Source organism: Drosophila sechellia, chromosome 2R, assembly GCF_004382195.2.
Source record: "Drosophila sechellia strain sech25 chromosome 2R, ASM438219v1, whole genome shotgun sequence".
NCBI classification, from domain to species: Eukaryota; Metazoa; Arthropoda; class Insecta; order Diptera; family Drosophilidae; genus Drosophila; species Drosophila sechellia.
The window spans coordinates 9,758,709-9,784,189 of record NC_045950.1 but is presented as its reverse complement, the minus strand read 5'-3'; the positions used below and the strand labels follow the sequence as shown (position 1 = coordinate 9,784,189).

General features: G+C 42.5%; 1 protein-coding gene across 1 annotated transcript in view; it reads right to left on the bottom strand.

The window, feature by feature from the left end:
- The window catches only part of LOC6609040 (irregular chiasm C-roughest protein), a 117,579-nt gene that overhangs the window by 83,148 nt on the left and 8,950 nt on the right, over window positions 1-25,481 (bottom strand). Inside the window, exon 2 of the mRNA XM_002033707.2 lies at window positions 2,705-2,874. Within this exon, the coding sequence (XP_002033743.1) occupies window positions 2,705-2,762 (58 nt within the window). The 5' untranslated portion in view covers window positions 2,763-2,874. The remainder of the gene's footprint in view (window positions 1-2,704; window positions 2,875-25,481) is intronic.

The following is a 25,481-nucleotide window of genomic DNA, read 5'->3' as shown; positions in this document are numbered from 1 at the left end:
CATCATCAGTGGCGCAGTTTCGAGAGCCTCAAGAGCTGCTCCTCCATCGATTTTTGTGGGCCAGAAAATATGGCTTTCAGTCGCTGCTATGGAAAAGTCGGACGCTCCAGGAATTAAAGCAGCTTCGCAAAAACAATGGCAGCTGTCTTAGAGGATAAGATGTGAGTAAATTAGGGCTAACTCATGGTCAAAGTTGTGGTGAATAGGAAAAAATTCAATATTTTAATCATTTTTAAAGATATTTTTGATTTTGTTGTAAAAATCCTGTAGCTATAATTCCAGTTCCGAATGGGCTGTATTTTATATGGGATTAATAAGGTGTTTTAATGGATTACATTTAATGATGGCATCAAGTTTGAAGAGATTTTAGCAGCATCAAGGATAGTATTCATTTAGGTGCCAGCTAAGTACAGTCAGCAGATTTAATATTATAATAAAAAGTACGATAAAACAGCGTGGTACAGGACTAATAACCTACAAGTGCCCATGAAACGGGTCAATAATCCACGGAATGTGGCAGATCATCATCTGATTTCATCAACGCGCACACCCCCGTAATAATATGAGACCCACTTTATTAAATATGAAATATGCTCCATCGCCGCTGTCGCCTCGTATTCGCCATGGCCAAAAGGAGTCGAGGGTCCTTTTAGCATGGCCAGCACGTAGCAAACGCAGTACGCTCAAATACATGAGATAAAATACCGGACATTAAGTCCCTGGGGAAGGACGATCAAAGCATTTTGCCATCCAAGGTAAAATGCCACAAGCGAAGGCCGCTGTATATAGAGTATAGTTTAACGAACATCTTGCTAAATTTCATGCTCAACTTGCGTGTGTCAAAAATGCGAAATTGAAATGCTTTAAAATTTAACATTTCACCACGGCTCACATCCCACCAAGGGGTAAGATGCAGCTGCCAGGATGCGGCAAGGACTCCGCACCGCACCGCACCGCACCGCACCGCTCCGTTCCGATCCGATCCGTGTTGGTGGGCAAACATTTTTATGCAAAAATATTTTGCATGTCACTCCCATCTGCCGGTTTGTTGTTGTAGCCCAGGGTCTGTGTATTTGCCACAGACTTTTGCATGCATAACAAGTCAGCGAAGCGGACGAACGGACGGACAAGCAAACAGAGCAAAAAATGGCCAAAAGGATGCGATGGGGGGAAATCCAGGAAAACTCGTGGTAGCAAAAGCCTCGCACACAACCAGACGAGAAGGAAAAGGCAGCGCCGGCAGCAGGAAGCGCATACAAAACTTTAGCGGCAACCGGTCGCATTTCGTAATCTTTGCAAATAAACGCGTGAAATTCCAAGGCGCACCACATTGGGGCATGCAGTGGGTTGGGCGCTTTTTTGGGTGGTTCATTGTGGGTTGGTGCTGCCACAGTCGCCAGTTGGCCGACATGTGCGCGCCATTTTTGGCATACAGCTCACACGCGAAATTGCGCATGCAGATTAAAATTCTTGAACGCGCATTTCCGTTTCCGTTCCGTTCGCTGTGTGAGTGTGTGTGTGTCGGTAAAAATGCCGGGCATTCTCTTCGCTTTTGCAGCGAGGGAGTGCTTGAATTTCCACTTCAGCTTTCGGTTTTTGCCCTCTGTTTGCAGTGCTGATTGCAACCTTGAAGTGACCCCGTGCTGAATGAAGTTGTGAGCGGTTGGGAATACCCAATAAAATTTGTATCGAATGCGACAGCTTGTTGGGGATTTACTGGGGATTTCCTCTCGTTTTGATTAGAGTCCTAAACGTCGCACGCCGAATTCAAATGCTGATTACATGGCAAAACATTTGTTCAAGTGAACTAATAGATTTCTGATTTAACTAGACTTGACTGCTGGAATCCAAAGCATTATTACCATTTCAATTCCTACACTTTAGTAAGTGGTTTTTTATTTTATTATTTACAAATTTATTTCGAAACTCTAGACAGGTTAAGAAAGGTAATTACTATTTTACCATTACCAATAGGCCAAATATATGCTTGTAAGCGAATAGATGCGACAAAATATGTGATTACAGCATTGAAACAAAATACAGTTTAGCGAAAAAATGGGAAGCGACCCTCTGAAAATAAATCACAGAGTCGCATATTAATCATACGCCGCGTGTCCCTAATAGACATTGACAATGGCATATTATTCATTGCATTAGAGAGGTGGAGGCATGATTTTCGCTTATTTACGAACCATTGTCATTGATATGCAGGACCTGCTTTCTGTCCAGTTTTTGGACCTGTATAATGCCAGAAACAAAAAAACAAAAAAAACTGGAAAACGCCCAGGATCAGCTTTCTTCGGCTTCGTTCCTCCACTTTTGGCCCCCAAAACGCACATCAAATAAAAGAAATGGCTTTGTTTGCTGCATGTGGCATAGAATATCAAGCTGATAAGGGGTATGGGAAGCGGATCCCAAGGATGGGCACGAGGATGTGGTGGAGCTGGTGTGCTGGCGCATAAATAATGTGACCTGCCTGACTGCGATTATCTGTGAACTATTTTTCACACGTTGCCGGCATACAAAGTGGTCCATTCTCTGTTTCCTCGGCAATATACGAGCTCCTTGGCCTGCTGAGGCCACTTGGCCCATTCATTTCCACATCCTGCTCAAACATCCACACACACACACGCTCACTCGCATAAAAAGCATATGTGTAAGGGGGGGGATTTTGGCATAGTTTTTTCGGTTGTTGGCTACTTACATTGTACTGAAATAATGAACAATAATATCCAGAGGCGTCGATCGAATGTCGGTCTCATGACTTCATCACTTATCCAGGGATTCGTTGGTATGGATTTTCCTGTTTGACGTTTATTCCGTCCGAAACCGCTCAGCTTTTGGGTTGGCACATGTGTACTATTGTAGAGGAATCTGCAAAACGGAGATTTAATTAGAATGGAGAGCAGCAAAAATGTTTTTAAGCCAATCAAACAGTGGAGCGTAGTAAGAAAGGTGAAAACGAAAAATCTAACAACTGTTTGCACATGAAAATAATTAATTTTCTACAAAAACTTTGTTGCATAACGTTAGGCGGATTAACTGGATGGAGGAGAACGCTGCCGTATAGAGACATCAGGCGGCAACATTTTCGACAGCATTTTGTCTGCAGTGTTTGGAGTGCATGGCAAACAAAGAGAGACGACAACGACAAGTGATGGGTGGGGGGTTTGGGGATGAACGTACCACTCGGACTCCACAAAGCGTGCACATACTTTCAACCAGCACTGTGACTATGGATGCCCGGGTTTTGGGTAGCGACACAAGGCAAACAAAATTAGCAGCAAAGCTGACGGAGCTGTTAACGAATTGACGTTGCCAGGACTCCCAGGACTCGCAGGACTCGCCCCTCCACTCATAACCAACGAATGACGCAGGACGACGCTCCTCGATTATGCATATGTGAAATCTGGCAAAGGACTGGAGACGTAGAACGTCTGAACTGAGCCCAATCAAAAGTCGGTTACAAAGTTGTCCAACAAGGGCTTACCAATTTGGAGTTGTTACATCTCGGCTTTTGCTATTTGCCGGACACAAAGGATTCGATTTACATCAAAAGCAATTTCGAGCACAGAATGCATGCATGTACATGCGAGGTGCACTGGGTGTAGACCACTCTATGCAGTGTAGTGTAAACTAATGCAACTTCGAATATAAGCATGTGCGGCAGCAAACAATGGGTGCAACAACTATGCGGCCACTATGGCACAACAATGACAGCATTGGGCAAACATATCACGCGATCAATTTGTCAAACAAGCTGCAGCAGCAACATCAACTGCTACAATAGATAGATGCAGCAACAGCAGTTGACCCCTGACCCCTAACCCCTGGGCAACATAAATGGAGCAACCGCTGCCATGGGGAAAACACTGGCAAACAAGTGGTGCGGATAAGGGGGACTCCCCCGCCATTGTGGCCCACAAAATTGACAGCAACAGCAGCGACATTTGACGCACATCATCAATATGTGACTCTGCATATGGCCGGCGCCCCCATTGCCCCTCGAATTTCTGGTATCCTCGTATTCTGGTATCCCGATACCCCATGACATGTCACACAGCTGTCATTATGCCGGGCCAACAACGAAATCCAGTGACAAACTATTACATGACGATTGTATGTTAACAGAAGCTCGAAGTTTGGCCAAAAAGACGGCTGGTAGCCAAGTTATCGGACAAAAAGCAGATGCATCGAAGGTCCCTCGACTTTTCTTTGCCGCATAAATCAAGCATATGGTGGGGAAAACCCATTAAAGGCAGGTGCTGTCGAGCGGGCGCAGCCAGTAGTTCTCCATTTTCCGCACATTTTCCGAGCGAAATACTTAAATGCCGGTGCGCTCTCTTATTTATGGTCAAAATGTGAAGTGCCCCTTGGTTTATGGGCTTTAAAGTGGTCCAGCATAAGGCGGGGAAAACGAAAGTATATGCACAAAATCAAGAAATATATATTTCATATATATTTAAGACCCTTAAACACCGCATTAAAATGTGGTTACTTCAAGGTACCTTTACATATGATTTCATAACATTGATAATAAATACAGAGATGCTTACCAACTTGCTAAATTTTAAGTAAAAGCTCCGACTATCGGATACCCATTACTCAGGTAAAAAACAAGGATATGGACTGCTTAGCGATTGATTATAAAACCCCTGAATATTTCCTCCTCTCTCGCACTTCATAATGCTATTTATGAGGTATCTGTTAGTCGACTTATGTAAACATTTTCAAGCTTAATTCCTCAACTTTTCTTTAAGGACCAGACAAGCACGCAATGTCAATCCATTGACTGGCTTTCAGCTCACTGAACAAATCAGTAATCGTGCGAACCGAAAGCTCTGCTAAACAGTTGAATAATTAGAAAATGCCAATTATAAGTGTTATTTTGAGAGCTGAGCAAACCAATTAAAATAAAAGCAAATCCGAAAGAGGAGTGGCTACAACAACTGACATTTTAATCGCCGCAATTTTAAAGCTATCATCAGCAAGCTCATGATGATGCCAGCGATACATAAACAATAAAAGCCAATGGTATGTAAATTTTACCAATTTACCGCAACAATGCAAACGATCCCGGAAAATTGTTAGACGGTCAGAAGAGGTCGACGAGGGCTGGGAAATTCGGATGAAATCATTTCGTCGAGCTTTGTAAAACTGCAAATGTGTTACAGACGAACATTTCTGGTTAACCGCAAAACATCAGGCAATAGAGGCGAGTGCCAAACGAGTACAGAGTTGGGTAAACGTAAATTAAATTTACAAAACCGAACTGAAAACTCGACCGACCATCAATTGGCAAGTTCATTTGCAGCTTGAATTTTTATTTCATTTCGCAGCTCGCCGCCTTGAAAAATCATTTTCATTGACAAGTTTCGCCCAATAATTGACGGGTGAAAAACAATAAAACAGTGTGGCACACTCCCATTTCCATTCCCGTTGCCATTTTCATTGCCATCTCCATTTCCATCCATCTGCGGTCGTTTTATTGATGGCAAATGAATTGCCAGTGGGAAGAGCTGAAAATAAATAAGGATTAACAGATCGGCGGGAGAATAGTCTTAATTTTTCATTCCGCCATGGCTGAATTAATATGCGTAATTAAATTTTTCGGCCGTTGTATTTGCTTTTAATTTCGAAACTTTTAATTGCATTTGCGCTGGGCAAACATCAACCGAATCTAATGCATTCCATTATTGCGGATTATTCCGATTTATGGTGATTTTCATTTCCACGCCTCGCATCAAACCAAAAACAAAAAAAAAGAAGAAAAACACCTTTAAATTGCCAGTTAAAGTTTTGCTGATTTCCCACCTGAGCAGCATCGACACCTGGATCCTTTTCACTCGGCCAGCTGACACTTGTAGGTGGCCCTAATCAAAGGCTACACTAAGCTGCTGCTCAGGATGATGGCAGGACGAGGGAGTGCTGTGCCAGGATCCTGGGACCCGGACAAATGCAAAGTTAAACAACTTCGACACTGTTGCCGCACAGTTCATTGTTCGGGCGGAAAATGGGTTTGGGGCTGAATGGGTGGAGGGAGTGTAGCTACCCTCATCCTCCGTTTCACTATCACAATTTCCACATCGACGCGCTGCGCTTTCCCTTCTCTCGAGCCACTTGAACAAATTTTTCTTTGTCTTTTGCATGCCCTCCTCCCCGCATTTTCATCCATTTTCCGCATTTTCCACCCAGCCCAGCGACAACATGACTTATGTGGCTTGGAGCGAAACAAATGTGGAAAGCACAAAAGTCAACATATTGAATAATGATTGGTAGGCGAAAAACGAGCCCCCCGTTTTTCGCCAGGGGAAAGAAAGTTAGAAATGGCTTTCCACATGTTTCCCTTTTGTCCTTTGCATGCATGTTTTTTTTGTTTTGTTTCATAATCATAGGCGATAAATTCTTGGAGCAAAAAATTAATGATGCGAATTTCTTTGGTGCTGCTGTTTGGGCTTTTATAGGCTTCCTGGATTTTAATCGAATTTTTGAACTTTTCGCATGTGCAATCGATAAGAAAGTCTTAGCATTTGATTGATAATGCTGAACGGCTTACTGCCTTCTAATGTTTAAATTCGAATGTGTAATTAATGGGATTAGGGCGTAGAACTTCAGCAAAGAACGCAGGATCAGCTTTAATTCAATCGACGAATGACCCAGAACAAAGACGGCTGAATGCCAGGTCAAATCGACAGACAAGTCAAGACAATGGCCAGCTGGGAACTGGCAACTGGCAGGTTGCCATGTGGGTTACCTGTAAACTGGACTGTGTCTCGGAGAATGCCATTCGATTACGGCGGAGTGGATTGGAGTGGAGTGCCAGAGAAGCCCCATTCATCCGATGCCATATTGAGGGGAAGGCCGTTCCGCAGACGGAAGCCAGAGAAGAGTCAAAAAACCATCAGGCGGGTAAATTGATGTCAACAACTAGTTGCAGACAAGTTTTCCACGGCAGTAAAATACGAATACAAAAAATGGCATAAGAAACAAACAAAAAATGAAAGAATTATTTACAATTTTGATTTGTTCTAAAGGTATCTGCTATGAATTCTTAACAAAGAGTTAAAGACAAATTGTGAAACCTATGTTCATGAATTTCAGCATATAAACTTATATTAAATCATTAAATTTACAGCTTAGTTAACAAGCTCAAAGATGCAACTTAACTCCATAGTTTGTAGGTTTTGACTTGTGCAAACTATCAATTTCTTTCTCTTGAAATGCTGCAAAGTACATAATGCAACAAATTGCTGCCCCGTAAACGCTCAATAGGTAATTGAGCCGTAAGAAGAAGCCACTTAAATTTTCAATAAATTGTTAAGGCAGCCGCTGAATGCCACTGATGATACACGAATATCTTGCTTCATATTTATGCATTCAATCATATAAACTTCGCTTAACGACTCAACTTCAATGTGGGCCAACTTTTTATGGGCGGGGGGCGCAAGGCTGAATAAACTCGAAGGGCTCGATCGGAAATCAAATTAAAATTTCATGCTTTAACATTGTGTTCCAATTACTGTCGCAAACAATTTATACGCATCTCGTGGAGCGGGAAGACCTGCCAGTGCCCAGCATCCCGATCCCAGGCCAAGAGCCATTTTTCAACCCAAAACTTTGCCCATCGCCGGGAGAATGCTATATGGTATATTGGTATATGTGGATGCTGTGCGGAGTGCGGAGTTTGGGAAATGGAAAATGGGAAATGGGAAATGGGAAATGGGCGGCTGGCAACCCAATTCGGGCTGCCAATGCCAAACGGGTCGTTGTTATGTCATGAAAAATGCATTTTTCAGTACACAATAATAATATATGTAACACAATAAATTGCGAAACGCAAAAAACGAGCTGAATGAGCGTGGAAAGGGGGTGAAGGGGCTACGGTGACTGGGAGAAAATGTTATAAAATTGTTATCGAGCGCATAATAGCAAATGTTGCAAAATAACTTTTGACAAAGTGCACTCAATATCACACAAGAGGCAGCTGAAGGACCTCCAATAAGAGGGTGAGAGTGTGTGTGTGTCAGTGACTGACACAATGAAAAATCACAGAATGCAAAGGCTGCGAAACTGCAGGCAAAAGTTAGTATTAGACGAGAAATAAAAGCAATGTCCACTGGGAATATCGCAACATAAATTGACACAATTCGATGAAAAGCCAAGGAGATCATTGGATTCGCTTGGCTTAAAAGTGGCAACACAGCAACGCAGCTGGAAAAAAAAGTGCTGGAAAAGCTTAAATGAAACTTGCGCATCGCCAACATTTTCTCGTCATCGCCTTTTCCACAGTTTTCCTGCCGCCGCCTGTCAAGTCGTGGGCATGTAAACCAAATTACGGCAACACATGTGCCGCAAAATATGCAACAATTTGGGGGCGGCTAGGAAAAGCGGGGGAAAACTGTGGGGAAACTGCGAGGAAACAAAAAGGAAAATCCCAGGCGAACACTTTTTCGCCGGCGTTGGCGTGGGCGCAAAAAACGACGTGGCACAAAAAATTGCAGTGCATAACTTTAGGCATTTTTCTGCAACTTTAAGGGCGGCTTTGGCGGCGGGGGCGTGGCACGTCTGTTGCATGCCTCTTTGCGCCCCGCAACAATAACCTGCATATGTGGCGCCTGAAGTTATGCCCCTCGATGATGGTGACGATGTTTGGCAGGATGGGGGGTATGGGTCAGAGTTGGCCCGTTTGCGCGCCAGAATGCAACTATTAGTTTCACATAGCTGGGCAGCGGCGACAAATTCCCAGCTAGTCACTAGGCCATTGTGTTGACAAGGCCGAAAATCGGGTCAGTAGTAAATCAACAAAACAACTCGGCCCTCGGCGAACAATGGCAATCATTGTTCTGCGGCTGGTGAAAAATGCATGGTGCATAGTTTTAGTTGCAGAATCCGCAACCCGTTGATTGCCGGCCATCGAAAATGTGCATGCGAACAAACGCGGAAATTTCGCATTTATTTGCTGGCTGGCTCGTGGTGGAAAGCAGTGGAAAGTAGTGGAAAACCAAATGTAATGAATCGATGAGCGCCGAAGCCAATTGTCGAAAATAAACGAAAAGCAATATGAATTCAAATCGGGCATGCATGGCGAGTTTTTGCAACAATTGCCATTTAAATTATGCAATAACTGTTGCTATCAAACTTTCAAGTCACTTAATAGGATTAGCTTTTGATGGCCGACCGAAGAAATGTCATTAGGTTATTCCATTGCAAATTGGGTCAGAGCAAACAGAGCAATCAATAAGTATAGTACTCGACTTTCAGATATCTACTAGTTACCTTCAAGCCAAACTACTTTTAACTATTAGTTGAGCAATTTATTTGCAATTTTGTTGCATGCTCTTAATTCCACATAACTATTTTATAGTAGGTTAAATACCTCGCGCCATTCCACTCGATTCCGCAATTTGTGTCTTTTTCGCGATATAAAAGCATTTTTGAGGCACTTTTTTGTGGCGCCCAGCACATCTGACGTTAATGGGTTAACTTTAGTGCTGGCTTAAAGCCCACATGCCAACATCAGCTATCAGCGCTTCCGTGCACACTTGAATTCACACACAAGAAGGGGGGTTATGATTGGGCGCGGGGTCGAAGGTTCGTGGGGTCGAAGGGTCGGCTAGTGAGAGGGGAACGCAGACGGAGACAGGCCGGAAAAGCTCTCGGCGGGAAAGTCCCGACTGGCGATTAATCAATAACCACTCAGCGGCTGAGTCCAACCGATTTAATGGACGCGGAATGGTGAAGTCGCCCGCTGTCTGCATTTTGCTGGAAGTGAGTGGAGTGGATCCAAATCGGAATCCGAATGTGTTAAATTCGCCGTAGGGCGCTCTTAGGCGCTGGCCGCGATGTCAGGCGGAATGCAATGAAAACGAGGCCAAATGCATGCTGCGGAATTTGGCCCCTTTCGGCGTGCAACAAGAATTTCTCATTTGGACTTCGATTATGGGTGGTCGCGCCTCGAGAAATTGAGATGGAGATGGAGAGACTGGGCCATTTTCGGGCATTAGGCGTTGCGCATTTTTTTTTGGCAGAGTGTGCCATTCCAGGTCACTGAACTCTGCAAACACAGTCAGTTTGGGAAAAACTTCGTGCTCCGTTTTCAAATTTCACATAGACAAACAATTTAAAATTTTAAAATGACCCGTTTTATAGATACACCAATAAGATTCAAACAGAAATGTGGACTACTTGAGCCGTAATAAATTCGAATTTGTTACTTCATTTTTTGCATGCAGAATAAACCGGTGGCATTCCATGATTAAAGTGTGATTTTTATCAGTCAAACGCTTAGAGGCAACAGGCCAAAGCAAACAGACCGTCAGATAGACACGATTGTCGTCATAAATTTCGGTGGAACACGACCAAGTTGGAGCCCAGCACGCAAGCACACACACACACACAGCTGCTGACCCGCCTGGAAGTAGGTAACACAAACGCCGGCTCACCTACACACACACACACGTACAGGTCACACACACACACGTTCAGGTCACACACACACACAGGCGCAGAGCGGAAGCCACATGAAACATGACCCTCGATACGAGCGCCAAAGTTTGCGTGCCAAACAAAACACATGGCCAAAAAGGTGAGACGGAGACACGGCAAAGATGAAAGCCAAAAAGTCACCTGCAAAATAAGTATGGTGATGGGTGCAAGCGAGAGGGCAAACGGGGAGGGAACGAGAAAGGGAGAGGGACAGGGACACTTGCTTGCATGTGGCACGAATCGCCAGGCGACATCGTAGCGACAAACATTTAAAAAAGCATTTCATTCGCATATCTACGCCATACCGGAAATTCTATATCAACGCAAATTGCTTATGGCCAAAGGAGATAGAATTCAGCAGGTGAAAAAATATGCTAAGAATTTGAGATAAAAAAAAGCAACAAGCTGCGCGCAAAGAAAACGAATCTAAAAACAGACAATGTATGGTAAATTCAAAATAAATTGTTATACCTGGTGTTACGAAAGTAAATTCTACAAATTTGTTACTCAAGTAAGTAACTACATATAGTAGTGGAAAACATGCCTCACCTTACTTGTCCTCTGTCCAAACAGCGGATTGTTGCGTCATTTATTTGGATAAGTAATATGAGACACCTTTCACTTGAAAGCTTAAGTCCCGGGAAACCCAGGTCTGAATTTCAGTGGGCAAGCTTTTTAATAAACTTAAGTGGATCAGGTCGCAAAAAAGGCGATGGAAACGCGAGCGAAACTCAAAAGAGGACAACAGAGACAAATTTTGTATTTATCCTTTTTTTTTTTTTTTTTTTGAGCGCTTGTGTGGCGTGCCAAGTGGAAATATAGCCAGCGAGCCATGTGAATTTATGTTTGTGGGTATTTGTTTTCGTGGCCATGTCGAAGCGTTTAACCCGCCATCGAGGTTAATTAAAAGCAAAGCGCGCCCAAAACTATGCCACGAATTATGCACTCCACACTCGCACACCCACACACTTACACACCCACCAACACACATATACATATACCAACCAGAGAACTGCAGCCCGCCACTGGCACTCTACGTCCACCCGATGAACACTCGGTCTCTAGGCACCCCGTGTTTTTTGACACCCTACTTGCGGCAATACAAAATATTCGAGTGTTTTACCGACGTTGTGTTTTTGTTACGAGTAAAAAAACCACCCGAGGCCTGCTGCGCAAGAGCCGTTTGGGTGAGTGGACGCACAGTCAACGATCGGCCGCAGGTCATTTTTTGTACGCCTAAAATTTGTATGGGTGGAAGCGCGACGGGTATAAGAAATGAAGGGTAAAAGGGAATACCCAGGAAAATTTTCGTGCTCATGTCTCTGCTCTTTGATGTACTCAATGGGTGCCACCCGTTTCGAATCATTGCCTTATTAATTTTTCACGCGTCGCTAGCTGAATACTCTAATGACAAATATTCTTATATAAAGTCATTTTTGAAATGAATTTTGTGACATTATGTACTATTATTTTTACTATAATCTATATTTAAATAATAATAACGTTAATAATATATATAATATATAATATAATATATATATATATATATAATATAATAATTAAATTACATATATATATATATTAGTAATATATAATATAATATATATAATTATAATAATATATAATAATAAGATGAAGGGCATATTTTACAAAGTCTAGAGCCACGCCGAAAGAATAGTGTGTAAACGTATGAAGTGTAAAACGTGTGGAGTTACGCATCTTGTCTGTGACTCGACTATCTACAAGACCACCCGAGTATTTTTAGAAACACCCGAGTATTTTTAGAAACACCCGAGTATTTTTGGAAACAACCATGTGTTTAACGGTAAACCCACAAGTGTTTTTGTCACTCATCCCTTTTTAGGCATTTGTCTTTTTCTGACTGTTTGTCTTCTCTACCCTCCGTTATGGGTGCCGAGTATGATCGGCACCCGCGACGCAGGGCACCGTATTGATTCGGGTGCGCGCACAACGGGGTGTCTTGTCTGCATGTGCAGACGTATACTGTGTGCTTGTAAGTACCCGCGATGTGCGTGGCGGGTAGCACCCGCACACAAAATTGTTGGGTGTGAGTCGAGTGGCTAAAAATGCCACCTTTGCAGTTCTCTGATACCAACACACTCACACACACACACACTCCCAGCGGAGGTCAGCGCGCAGAAAATTATAAATATAAGCTCATTAAAGGCTTAGTCGCTATAGGAGGTCGCCCCGCTACGACCGTGTCCATTTTAATTAGATAAAATTGCATTTTGCATAATTTTAAATGCCCGCACACATCAATAAATCGAGTTCTCGCCCGCGCAGCATGCAACTAATTTATGCCTTTGCTAATTAAACGACCCACAAAAACGATGCCACCAAAATGAGGCATTCATTTTAATTGCTTGGAAATACGAGAAAAATGCAAAATTCGATTTTCGACAGCGTCCAAATCAATTAGGTGGACACACAATTTTGTGCGGGCATAACTGGCCAACGCTGTTATAGAAACTGATGTCCTTCGGATTCAATAGCTACTGAAATTCACTAAAACTTCAAACTCATATCTTTACTTATTAAATTCGAAGAACTCTCTAAACTTTAGCTTGGCGTATTGACATATCCCACTTTGCAGCTTTTCAGCCCAGCAGCTATTTATTATTTACAAAGAGTTACTGCCTTGTTGTTCTTAAATCTCCGCAAAAACGTCTGCATAAGTTATGCAACTTGTTAGCATCCCGTAAAGAAATTCGCTGCCTACTTAGCGGCATGGCAATTACCGCTCGCCGCAACCAAGACAAACTACTCGCTGAAGGGAAAACCGGAAACACGAGGCCATCGTGATGGATGGGCGGAAGTGGGGTCGGCGGTTGCGACGTCGTCGGTGGTTGGAGCTGTCAATTATAGCAGTTTGCTGAAAGTTGCCGAGCAAAATGCTGCCTGCACCGCGCTGAACTACACAAACACCCACCATGTGCGGCCGTAATTAAACAATTAGCGAGGTGAGTGCCACTTAATTAAATAATTTGCAGCCATGCGGTTGTAAAGCAGTGAAAAAAACAACCAGCCTTTCGAGTCGAGTCTGCAATGCCCTGCCATCCTAATTTACAAAATAATTCAAAAGCTGGGCCCAAAAGCCAATCGCCCTGCTAATATTGTTCGCCACAGTTTGAAATATGACGTCTCATCAGCCGAAAGAAAGTTGGCTAGCATGCGGCAAATGGCGACAGGTGTTTCAACAACATTTCGTGCATGCCATAAAAATAACCCAAAACACACACACACACACCAAGTATGTGTACATGACATGTCTGACTTTTGCGTGAGTGTGAGAGCACATAAATGAAATTATGACATATTTAAATGGCATACAACAGGCAACAGGCTGGCTGGCTGGCTGGCTGGCTGGTTGGGTGGGGGAACCTCTGCTACACCCACTTCTGCACCGTTCTCCTGCTCCGCCGCCATGACAGGCGACTTCCGTTTCCGGTTCTGTTAGCCAAGTTCCCCAGCAGTTAACCTGAGCGCATGTTCATTTCTAGTTGCCGCTGCCTGTATAATTTACAATTTAGCACCATAAATGCTGTGTCGTTTTGCTTTTCTGGGAGGGCCCACGGGGCGTATGCGTAACATTGCGTGCCTGGGTCGGGTCAAGTGCGTGTGCCATGTTAATTAGGTGACAATGCTATCAAGGTGGCGCCGGCAATCGCTGACACGGCGGCTAGATTGGTTAGCTGATTGGCTAATTAAGATAAGGGAATATACAGCACGACGACAAATCAGTAGCAACTGCACACAAAATGCTAATGAGATTGCAAAGTAAGTGTGCATTTGCAAAATCACTTATGGGCTATGACACAGTTATTCCTAATGACAATTAATTATTTATCATATTGATAGATTAAATTCAAAATAGAAAACATGCATATTTTAAACAAATACCAAGTCAATAAAGCTTCCAATTCCAATCAGCTGGTAGCAATCTCATTTCGATCTATCCTTTGGCAGTCCGAATCCAACTGTCATCACGATAATCACTCACCTGAAACGATAAAATGATAATATGTCATTAGTAGCAGGCTTTGTATAATTTATACTTTATTTTTGCATCTACTTAAACAACAAACACGTTCAACGACAGCACTTTCGGCGCTTTGCCACCATCGTTAGTGTTTTTCCGGTTGTGCCGGGTCCACAGCAAAAGGCTTAAATGATTAATTAAGCGCGTCAATACATGCGAAAACAGTCGACATGTTGTGAATGTGTGTGTTTGTGCATGGATTTGTTTTTGCCGCTGATGCGGTGTGAAAATCACGTGTTGAAAATGGCGTGAATTCGTCGACTGAATAGCGACGTACCAACTCGCAGTACCAACACATGGACTTGGCCCAAAACACAGGTAGCATCCATGATGTACACGTTCCTATGGACACACGTGCGTTTGCATTTATTTTGATGTCATAGTTTTCGTTGGCGACGCTCTGATTTTAATATTTAAATAAATGCCGTCGTTGATTGCGCATACGACACGTTGTTTGTCATTTGCCCACCACTGCCGCTGTTTTTGTTGCTGTTGATTGCAGCGCGCTTGCTTGTTGTTTGCATAAGACAAATTGTATTTGTTTTCGACTTTACCAAAATCCCAATTATATGCCCATGGCAGAGCTCCATTTCGCATTTGCCAGCAATCCGGATTGCAGCCGAAAACATTAAAAATTATACAAATATTGTTGTCGCACTGCGAGTGCAATAATGTTGCTGCATAAAGCCATTTGATGGTCTGCAGCTGGCAATGAGTGGCTTAATTGATATACATTAGCAGAGCTTTACGGCGCATCTGGCGAGTGAGTCAGTCATAGGTGGGAAAATGATCCAGATAAAAATCACAAAATAAAGGAAAATCCTTTAAGCAATAAACACTATCCCGTTGCGAAACAACAACATCAAGCTCTAAGATCAACAAGATTTATTCCATTTAAGCAGCTGACAATTTCAATTTTAACTAGCACACTATTATACTTAAAATCTTGAATCGGTTGTGAAATATTCAAACTATATAAATCAGTAGGCAAGGCTATCAACCTCCAATTCGTTTGGTCTAATTTCTGTTGTATTTACCACATTATCGCTGACCTATTTAAAGGCAAAAGGTTACGGGGAAAAGTGAACCCATCTGTCACCAGCCAGCACTTTTCCATGACTGTGTAAGTGACACAGCGGCTCTAATTCATTATTTTCTGGGCGCATGCCAGACACAGGCATACGTGTTTGAACATATTATTTATGGCAAACAATTTTTGGCGAAAAACTCTTCAAACCAACCGCAAACACAAAAAAAAAAGAAAGGAAAAGGGGAATGCGTATGCAAATGGAATATCAATTTATTATTGCATACTTTTGTGAGCGGTCGCACTCGAAAATTAAAATACGACCGTCCAGACTGGAAACACTTTTTAATTTATTAAAAATTCTATTGTCAGTGACTAGGATAACAATAACCACAGGACATGCGTACTTTTTCACACTTTTGCCCGGCGCAGCCGTGGGAATTCCTGGTTGTCACACAATTTTTATGTCGCTGAACTCGCTCGACAGCGGCTACTTTGGATCCGTATCCGGGAAACAGGGGATCCGGGGATCCGGGTATTCCATATACGTACGTATACGTTATATGGGGATCCCACAATACGCTCTGCTCTGCTGCTGATGCCTTTTCACATGGTTTTGAATGAATGACACATAAAGTTCTTTTTATTTCAGCTGCGTTTTGTTTTTGCGACATTTTTATGAATGCCTCGAAATGCTCTCCCTCATTCTTTCTACATTTTTACCACCCCCAACCCTTTTTTTGTTTTTTCTTCTGTATTGTGTGTGGCTCAGCTTTGGGTTTATTCATGCGGAATGCGACGCATAGTTTTTTGCCAGTCCAACCGCCCCTCTTTTTGTTTGTTATTGTTTTGCCAACAGTTCAGGCCAAAACGCACACACACAGGCACACACGCACACATGGAGACATGGCTGGAAAACCCTTTTCAACGCAAATATGTTCCATTAGCAATGGCTCGACAACGATTTCAGTGTTTTTTCGCTTCGGTTCTCTGTTGCTTTTTTCCTAACTGCTAGCTGGTAGCTGTTAGCTGTGTTAGCTTTCCTTTTGCATTTTTGGCCTGGCATGTGTTTGGCTTTCTGTTTTGGTTTGTTGGCATACTTTTGCCAAATGGAAATTATAGTCTAGTGCGCCAGCCTTTTTAGCCATTAATTTATGGTGGCAGCAGATGGAGGTCACCCTGTCCAATCCCAAAAAAAAGGAGTCTGCGAACTTTAGACCCACTAGTCGGCGGTGCGGAAAGCCAAACCAAACCAAACCAAATCACATCAACTGAATCTGAATGTGAATCTGAATCGACTGTGTATAATCAAGCCGGCGCTGAAATCCGTGAAATGCAAACCATTCGATGGCTCAAAGTGCCTACCAATGGCCCAAACCACGCTGTTTTGGCCACCAAGGCAAACAATCAAACAAAGGCCCTCGCCGGACAAATAGAAAAATACAAACAAAATGACACGCAAATGCAATTGAATGCACTGCTAGGGCTGCTCCTCGCAAAAGTTCTGGTCAGTGCGCTATTGTTTACCTTCTTTTTTTTTGTGCTTAAATTTAATTGGTTTCCTATTTAAATTGCTTTGGGAGTGGCGAGCGCAGGGCCCGCAATTTTCCCTCGGCGATTGTTTGGCTTTGGGCCCACCACCCTCACTTGGATTCGTATAATTTGCCTTTGATTGCTGTCTATAAAATTGGAAAATGTGAATGAAACTCACATAAATTGGTCATCATTGTCCTTTGTTGTTAAGGCATATACAATATCGTGGTGTGGCATACTTTATGGCAATGGCACTGTGGCACATTTATTTAGATAACCAATTGTAGTTTTTCCAATTAAAATATTTCGTATTTCGCATTTCGTTGCGTACTCGGCGTACAAAATTGTGAAATTGAATTGTTGCCCCGGGAAAATGGCATCTGTGCCAGAGATTTTCATTTGGCAGCAAATGAAATATATACATATATATATTTTTTTTTTTACAACTGCGTTTTATGACACGCCCGGGGGCGTACGCAGACTTATGCAGCTCAGTGTTTGCCACTCCCTTACGCACTGTAAATTTACTTAAGCCCGGCAAACATTAAAATGCCTCTTAAATGTAAAGTAAATAGCCAAACGGCATTAATTTGGAGTTCGTTAGTCCCATCGAAACACACAGTTGGCGGAATAAAATTGTTCGACGAAAATAAATATTTATATGGAAATAGTTTTAGTTTCAGACACTTGTGCTGTCCCCTCTGTAATCGATACATTTTTAAAGCAAGGGCAAGTGAAATTGCGAACTTTTTATTTGCAAATAAAATAAATTGGAAGCAAGTGGATATAGAGTCATATTTATTACAGCAACTATATTAAAAAATATTGCTATCCTTTTGAAAAAACCACCAGTAGTGGTAGTTTGATTTGGCAACTTTATTATGTAGCGATTAGATTTATTTTGCACTGTTTCAAGTGCTGGCAAGTGAAATGCGTAAATCCTGTATCCAAATAATAAACCAATTTTCGCACATTGTTTTCGCAGCCGAGTTTCGACTAAATATCTAAGCCAGAACAAAATAAAAGGGGGGAATATAAAAATATATATTTATAACTCGTTAGCCCCTAAGGCCAACGGACTAGTCGGATTGGAAATTGAGTGTGTGTCTAACTGGATAATGGAGTCGAGAGCAATTGAAGCGCATGCACTGATTCCATAAGCGTTTTCCCATGAGTTTGTTAGTCTCAGTCTGAGTGTTAGTGTGAGTGTGAGCTCTAAGCCCGACCGAAACCCTTTTTATCGGCTGGCATAGCCACAACACACTACACACAACACACTACCGACCATAAGCCCAACTAAGCGGACGGCGTTTGAAGGGATTGCGAACGGCAATAGAAAGAAACGCATAAAATATTAATAACTGGATTTGCCCACTGCTGGCCAAACAAAGCCCAAATAGAAAATACCAAACACACACATACAACATGGAAGCGGAGGAACAGTTGGCTAAAACTGCTTGGGCCATAATCCCATTAATGCGGGGTCAATGCGCCCACGGTGGTCCAGCCAAGGGTTAAGTTGAGTTGAGCCCTTCAACTTGAAGTGGCAAGCCCAACTTGAGAGTTTTGGCCAACCTGCGATTGGTGCCCAACTGGTGGAAGGGGAGCTGCGTCCAATAAATGGAAAAAAAATCAAAATCAAAATCATGAGTACGGATACGGATTGGTGGCGTCAAATGCCGGACTCAATATTCGACGGAGCAGTAAAAAAAAAAAAAAACAGAAAAACAGGGACTGCAATACACGAGTTGTACGTGTAATTGAATTTTGTGGTGCGTCGTCGCTGGCGTCAATTTATTTGACCACGTATTGTGTGTGTGTGTGTGTGTGTGTGTGTTTGACCGCCGTTGGCAGTGGTAGGGGGGTAGGGGTAGGGGGATGGGTGTGTGTGTGGGCAGCGGGCTTGGGGCGGGTGGTTGGTCACTACGTGCGTATTACACGCCGAAAGGGTTATGGCCAGCGTAATTGTATTGGCCGGGCTAAACATGGCGCTTAGTTGTCTGTCTGTCTTTCTGTTAGTCGTAGCACCCAACCACCCACTTTTCGCCCGCCCAACCCCTTCGTTTCACACACCGCCCCCACCCCTCCCCCTGCGGTCTGTGTTGCACGCACGTTTCTAATTTTGTGCGTGGCTTGTTAATTTTTTTTCGCATTTCGCCGCTGTTCATTGCCGGCATACAAGCGGCCTTTATTTGGCCTAAATGAAAAGCTCTTGGAATTTTCCCTCATTTGGCTGGCGGCAGAAAACAAAAAAGTTCATTTAGCTATGAGCTGTTTATTATCCGCCAGTTGAGTTTCGATTTTTATGGCTGTCAATGTGAGCAGTTGGGTTCTTGGCATAGATTCTTTATTGAAATGGTGCTTGTAATTTCAAGAAACCAAAGTAATTAATATTAAGCAGAATTCCATTGATGAAAAAAATAACATAAAATATAACGTACTTAAAACAGGAGAAAGCTGTTTATTGTTGTATGTACAAATGCCTTTCATTAAACTATTTTTACCCTTACATCTCAGTTTAAACTTTATTAGCTAATTTCATACCCCATATGTTTAATTAATAATAGAGCCTCGCCAGAGTATCCCCTTTATAAGCAAGCCATGTTTGCTTTTTGCAGCTCAAACATGCTCTAAAGATACACAATTTGCTCTGGGTAAACAGAAATGTTAATCCGAAACTCAGCCCCTTCTCATTCGGCATCCGTAAGATACTTTTCGTGCTTGGGCCAAGCCAGCAAAAATGGTTTCACAAATCTCATGCATCAACGCTTGACAATGTCCGAAAGAGAGAAAGAGAGAAGCGAGAGCGAGCGAGAGACAGAGATTCAAGTCCTCCACAAACACTAAAACTGAAATCAAATACCTTCGCCCTTAAGCACAATTGACATTTTGCACATGACATGGCAAAGCGGGAAAGAAAAGCCGAAACAGAGCGAGGATGGAAAGGAAAAGCAGGTGAAACTCGATGCTGCACTTGCCCACTGACCTCGACAGTGGGTGGGTCTGGAAAATTGAGGAAAATGGAGAAAAATTGGGGGCGTGGCATGACATTATACGCTTGTTATAATCCCTGGCAACATTTTTATTGCAATTGTCAACCGGGGCCATAAAGCAGCCGAGAATCCCGACACCTACAACCGTTTTCCCTTCGTTCCAATGCGAGGCGACACAAATTGAAAATATGACAAGAAAATTCGCTTCAGCAGCAAGTAGGTCGGAAAAGCTGGCTGGCAAATGGGGGTGGGTGGTGGTGAGGGGGGCGTGGCCCCTGAAAGAGCTGCAACTGTGGCAGTTTGCTAACTTGCCAAGAACTGGCGACGAAAGCATATTGATTTCGGGAGCAGTGGGAAAAATGTTTTGCCAACGTTGCCAAAAGGAAAAATGGCAAAAAAGAAAAAATGCAATGGTTAGTAAAGGGTAAATTTCATGTGTGTGTGTGTGTGTGCGGGTTGCAATGAAAAGCGCATGCATCAAGGTGAAGTCAGCAGTTTCCTCCTTTCGACGACCGCTGATGCTGCAGATGTGCTCAGCCGTGCAAATAAAAATAATATTTTATCCACGGCGGAAAAATCGAGAGGAAGAAGGCAAGCAGAAACAATGAGTCGAAAATGCGTTTTCGCTTCGTTTTCGTTTCGGTTTTCCCGCTCGCCCATTGATATGCGCGAACAATGAGCCAGGAAACTGGGCGCCACTAAAGAAGCCAGAACCGAAACTCACCATCTATATATAGTGTGGTAGTTGCTCCTTGTCTATATAGCACTATATATCCCTCGGCTGACCCAGATAGTCGGACTCCATGCCGGAGTTTATTAGCTCGGCCAAGTTTACGAGCCGCTGCGCAAATCAGTGGCAGCGGATAAAAAATTATGGCACTTTGGGGCATTCCTAATAGTGTGTGAAACAGGAAAATTCGACTCGCGTATCAGCGAATGTGCGGGGAGTTCATTTCCACTTTATAGATTGCCACATGGTGCACAGAGGTTTTAAAGGAGAGCCTTAAGATTAAGCCAAGTTGGTTGGTCGATAACTATTTCATTCAGTTTAATTCCCCGCACTAAAACAGCAATGGATTTCCATAATTAATATCATTGAATATATATAGAAAGCAGTGCAAATCCTTACCAAAATCGTCTAAAACCATCCGCATAATGGAGCACAACTCGAGGTGCAGTCCACTTGGTCTACTGACCCAAGTGGATCGTAATGTCGTTATAATATTAACGCACAAAACAAAACTTTTATTGAGGCCAGTCGTTGGCGGTGGTTGGCTTGAGTTTCCTGCTTTGTGTTTCGCTTTTTTATGACCGTAAAAAATGCCATAAAAATGTTTAAAGTCGCCCAAATAGGCGCTAAGCAGCGCAAAGTGCACTTGTTGAGCGCGTTTCCAGTAGCTGGCCACCTCATTTCCTCGTTTAGCCGCTTATATTTATATTTTCATTTTATTATATGAGGCATTCATATTGGTCGAAAAGTTTTGCCACGAACTCTTGAGCTCCTGTTGATTTTAGCCGCATTTAGTGTGGATATTTTAAAGCCTTCTTTATGACGCAGGATCCATCAGCTTGTTTCTTGAAACTTTTCAAACTGCTCTCAGCTGGACTCTTAAGTGGGTTAACAGTTTTCCGTTTCTCTCGACCATAAGATTGGAGATATGCTCGTAAGTTTCGTTTTACGAGATCACCGTATTGTTTCACCCGGCATGCTGGTCATCATCGCAGGACCCATTTAATCAGCCTTTCTTTATAGCTTTCGCACTTAAGTGGCCGGCGCAAAAACGACTCCTGGCCACGCCCAAACGCCCTGCTGTATGCAATAAAAACTAAACAAATCGCTGCCAATGGCACTTATTATCACCTGAGTAGATTTATCACCTGCTGACCGCAACAGACCAAAAATTAATATACAAATAGCACACACACACACGTAGAAAGAGAGATGCTGAAAAGCAGGTAAACGACTGCCGTGTTTATAAATGGCAATTGAAATGTAACACGACGACTGTCTATGTGTGAGAATATGGCCAGGAGTGGGCGTGGCCTTATCACAAGCACTTACACAATGGCTGGCCGCCCTTTGATAAATTTACTACACAAATTGAGTCGCTAAATTAGAACATTTATTTTTGCTGCCCCAAAAAAGAAAGGACGATGTCTAAGGAAGCGAAAAGGAAAAAATCCCCCAAGTGCGTTTGCCACTTGATGTGGCATCTAAGGAAACCCGAATCTGCCACGACTCCCCACCCCTGCCCGTCCAGCAAAACCATCTCGTCCTTGTCCCCTTACCGCCCACCGAGCACCCGGTCATGTTGCCTTCATTATTTTGGACCAGCGCATCGACATCGACTGGCTGCACTTCATACTTAAGCTCGTCCAAATCTCGAGAGTGTAATTTATTGTTATCATTTGTTTGGCTAAAAGCAAAAAGACGACCAGCACAGCGAAGGACGAACGAGAACCCAAGAAATAACCAGCATTTCAGTTACGAACTTGGTAACTTGGGGATGCTCTTTGGTAGGATAGATATTAAAACTCATGGGTATAAGCAAACAAATTATCTAATACCAAACTATTCTACATTTAAAACTATTTTAGAATGTTAAAAATGAAATTATTTCAAATATTTACAAACGAAAAATACTAATACAATCACAAAATCTACAAAAAATGTCAAAAAGTATGCAGCTAACTGCATGAAACCTTTGCTATCGCAATAAATTACTGCATACTTTTAAACAGCTTAGAAAGACGTAGAGCCATAGCTGAGATGCTCTGATGTGTAGGGTATACGCAACGATTGTGCCATGAGAAAAAATTAAGAACGAAATAGAGGGCGTTGCTGCACACAGACAGACGCGTGCGCACGCACACACACTCACTCGCATACTCACACATGCACGGCATTTAGATAACTAAAGTAATTTATTTTATATGGAGGTCATGTGCTCACGGACATGTGAACGTAAATAGCAAAAGGAAGAGACATTCACACAGATACTAGACAGCGGACTATCCTGTTTGTGTGTGTGTGTTATTACTTGTATGTGTGTGTGAGTATGCTGGAAAATTACGCACCGAAACCGAGACATTTCCGCTCGGCACAAATTTTGTGCTGAGAGCAGCAGAAAACAGAAGCAGACCTGGAATCCGGATCTAGAGAACCAGGACATGGACATCAGTTGGCCCAATTTTATTGCCCACTTTCGTTGGGAATTAGCAAGCGAATTAACCAGAACTATAACTAGAACCAAAAACTAAAACTAAAACCAAAAACCAGTGCAATGTGCCTACCGAAGTGAAACCAAAAACCGAAGAACAAAAATCGGAGTCAAAGTTGAAAATTCAATTTGGCCCACAATTCCAGTTGCGCAACAAACTTAATTAAGTGTAGTTTTGGGCTCGGCGGCGGAAGGAGCGTCGAAGGACTATCGAATGTTTGGCGCAAAATAGTTGGGCATACTTTCTGGCGACCAGAAATGATTTAATTGGAAAATTGTTTAGCTAACTGAACTGGGCGCCTATCAAAAATGCATGGGCCAAGTGGTACAGAAGTTTTGTTTCGGGCCAGATTGCTAATTGAGCCGAATCTCGGGCATTAAAAATGCAGCATGCCCAATTTGTGCGTTGTAGAGGGGCAGCGGAACTTAATTAAAACGACATTTCATTCTAATAGGTCGCTGGGGGAAAAACACATACCTATGCACACACACACTCATCCCCCCAATTGGCCCATTAAGCTGGGATAACAATGATGCCAATAAGCAACAACTAGTGGGCCCATTTTACATGTGGCCCCAACAAATTATTACAAACCTAATGACCTAATATATAAATTTTAGCCCAACAATGGATACATGGAACCATGGAACCAGCGGGTGTGCCCAACATCCCTTGCTGATAAGATTTTCGGTGGGTGGGCGTTGGGTCACATGCAAAAAATGTACACATTATCTGAGCTGAGGAAGAAAAAAAAAGAAATGTGTATAAAATCCGGAAAGAAATTGCCCCTAATTTATGAGTGGAAAATGCGAGAATCCACATACGCACGCCAAATAAACGGCCCTATTTTCACTGGCTGCTAATATTTTACCAGGGTAATTTTTCGCCATGTTTTTCCATTGCATTTCCCATTTCTTTTTTTGAACAAATAGGCAAATGGCTGGGAATTCAACGGCTTAGCAGTGATACGAAGAAACCGCAGTTGGGGATAAACTTTGCATAGTTTAATCCAGAAAAGAGTGAGTTTAAGCAGCATGTGCATATAGTTTTTGTGTCTGAGTTTGTATGCACTCAAGTGGTTGCATTCTTAAATTGGATTAAGTGGGTTTTTACCATGGAGACCACTCCGGGCATCGTTAGCTTTCGGCAAGATATTCGCAGGCGTCGTTGTTGTTTTCCCTTTCTTTTTTTTTATTTATACTCGTTCCAGCTTGGCTTTTCGCTCGAGAAAATTCGAATTTAATTAAAACAAATATTAAAGCACTGTTTTCATTCAACATCGGAGATAAAGTGCAATTTCAGGCTGAGCGTAGATGCGAAGTGTTGTCCCAAAGTGCAAAACAAAGCAAAATATCTTTACCATTTCAATAAACTCACAGTGTTCTACACAAGTTCATGAGTGTTCATTTATTAAAAAATAATATAGAATACACAACTTTTTATGCAGTTAAGTGAAGTCATAAACAAATTCGTTTTAAATTTATTCAAGAAAATAGTACGGCAATTAGAAAAATTCTTTTTTTCTTCTTATATCTGAAATACAAAGATTTGGAAGTTTAGACCATAAGTGTAATCCCTCCTCTTGTCCAAAAACAATGTGGCAAGTGCAAAATACGGTTTAGTGCTTTATTTACAATTTGCATTTTCCCCAGAGAAGTGCCAAGGGAAAAAAGAGAAATGTTTAAAAACAATATGCACACAAATTCAAAAATAAATAACCAGTTGGTTTGAAGTCGAAGCAATACACTTTGGCAAATTAGAAAATCCCAAGCAAACAACGAGTCCAAATGCTTTTGTGAGTTTGCATAAAATTAAAAACAAATGAATCACAGAATCTTAAGAAAATAAAAAGTATGGCAAAGGAAAATGTGTCTTTCGGTTTGAAGGGGAAAAAGCGAACAAATGGGCCAATAAGTTTCGCATAAAGACTGCTTACTGACTGCTTACTTTATCAGAACAGCAAAGGAACTGACAAAACAGTCAATCAGCGACATAAATATGAAACCTGAATAGACACCCAATCCACCTGTACTCTCAGTTATCAGACTTGGCCTGAACGCGACTCTTTCACACAAGAACACGTCGCCACATTGGATACGACATCAACAATAAACAGCAAAGAGCTGCGGGAAAGGCGGGAAATGGCGGGAAAGGCGGG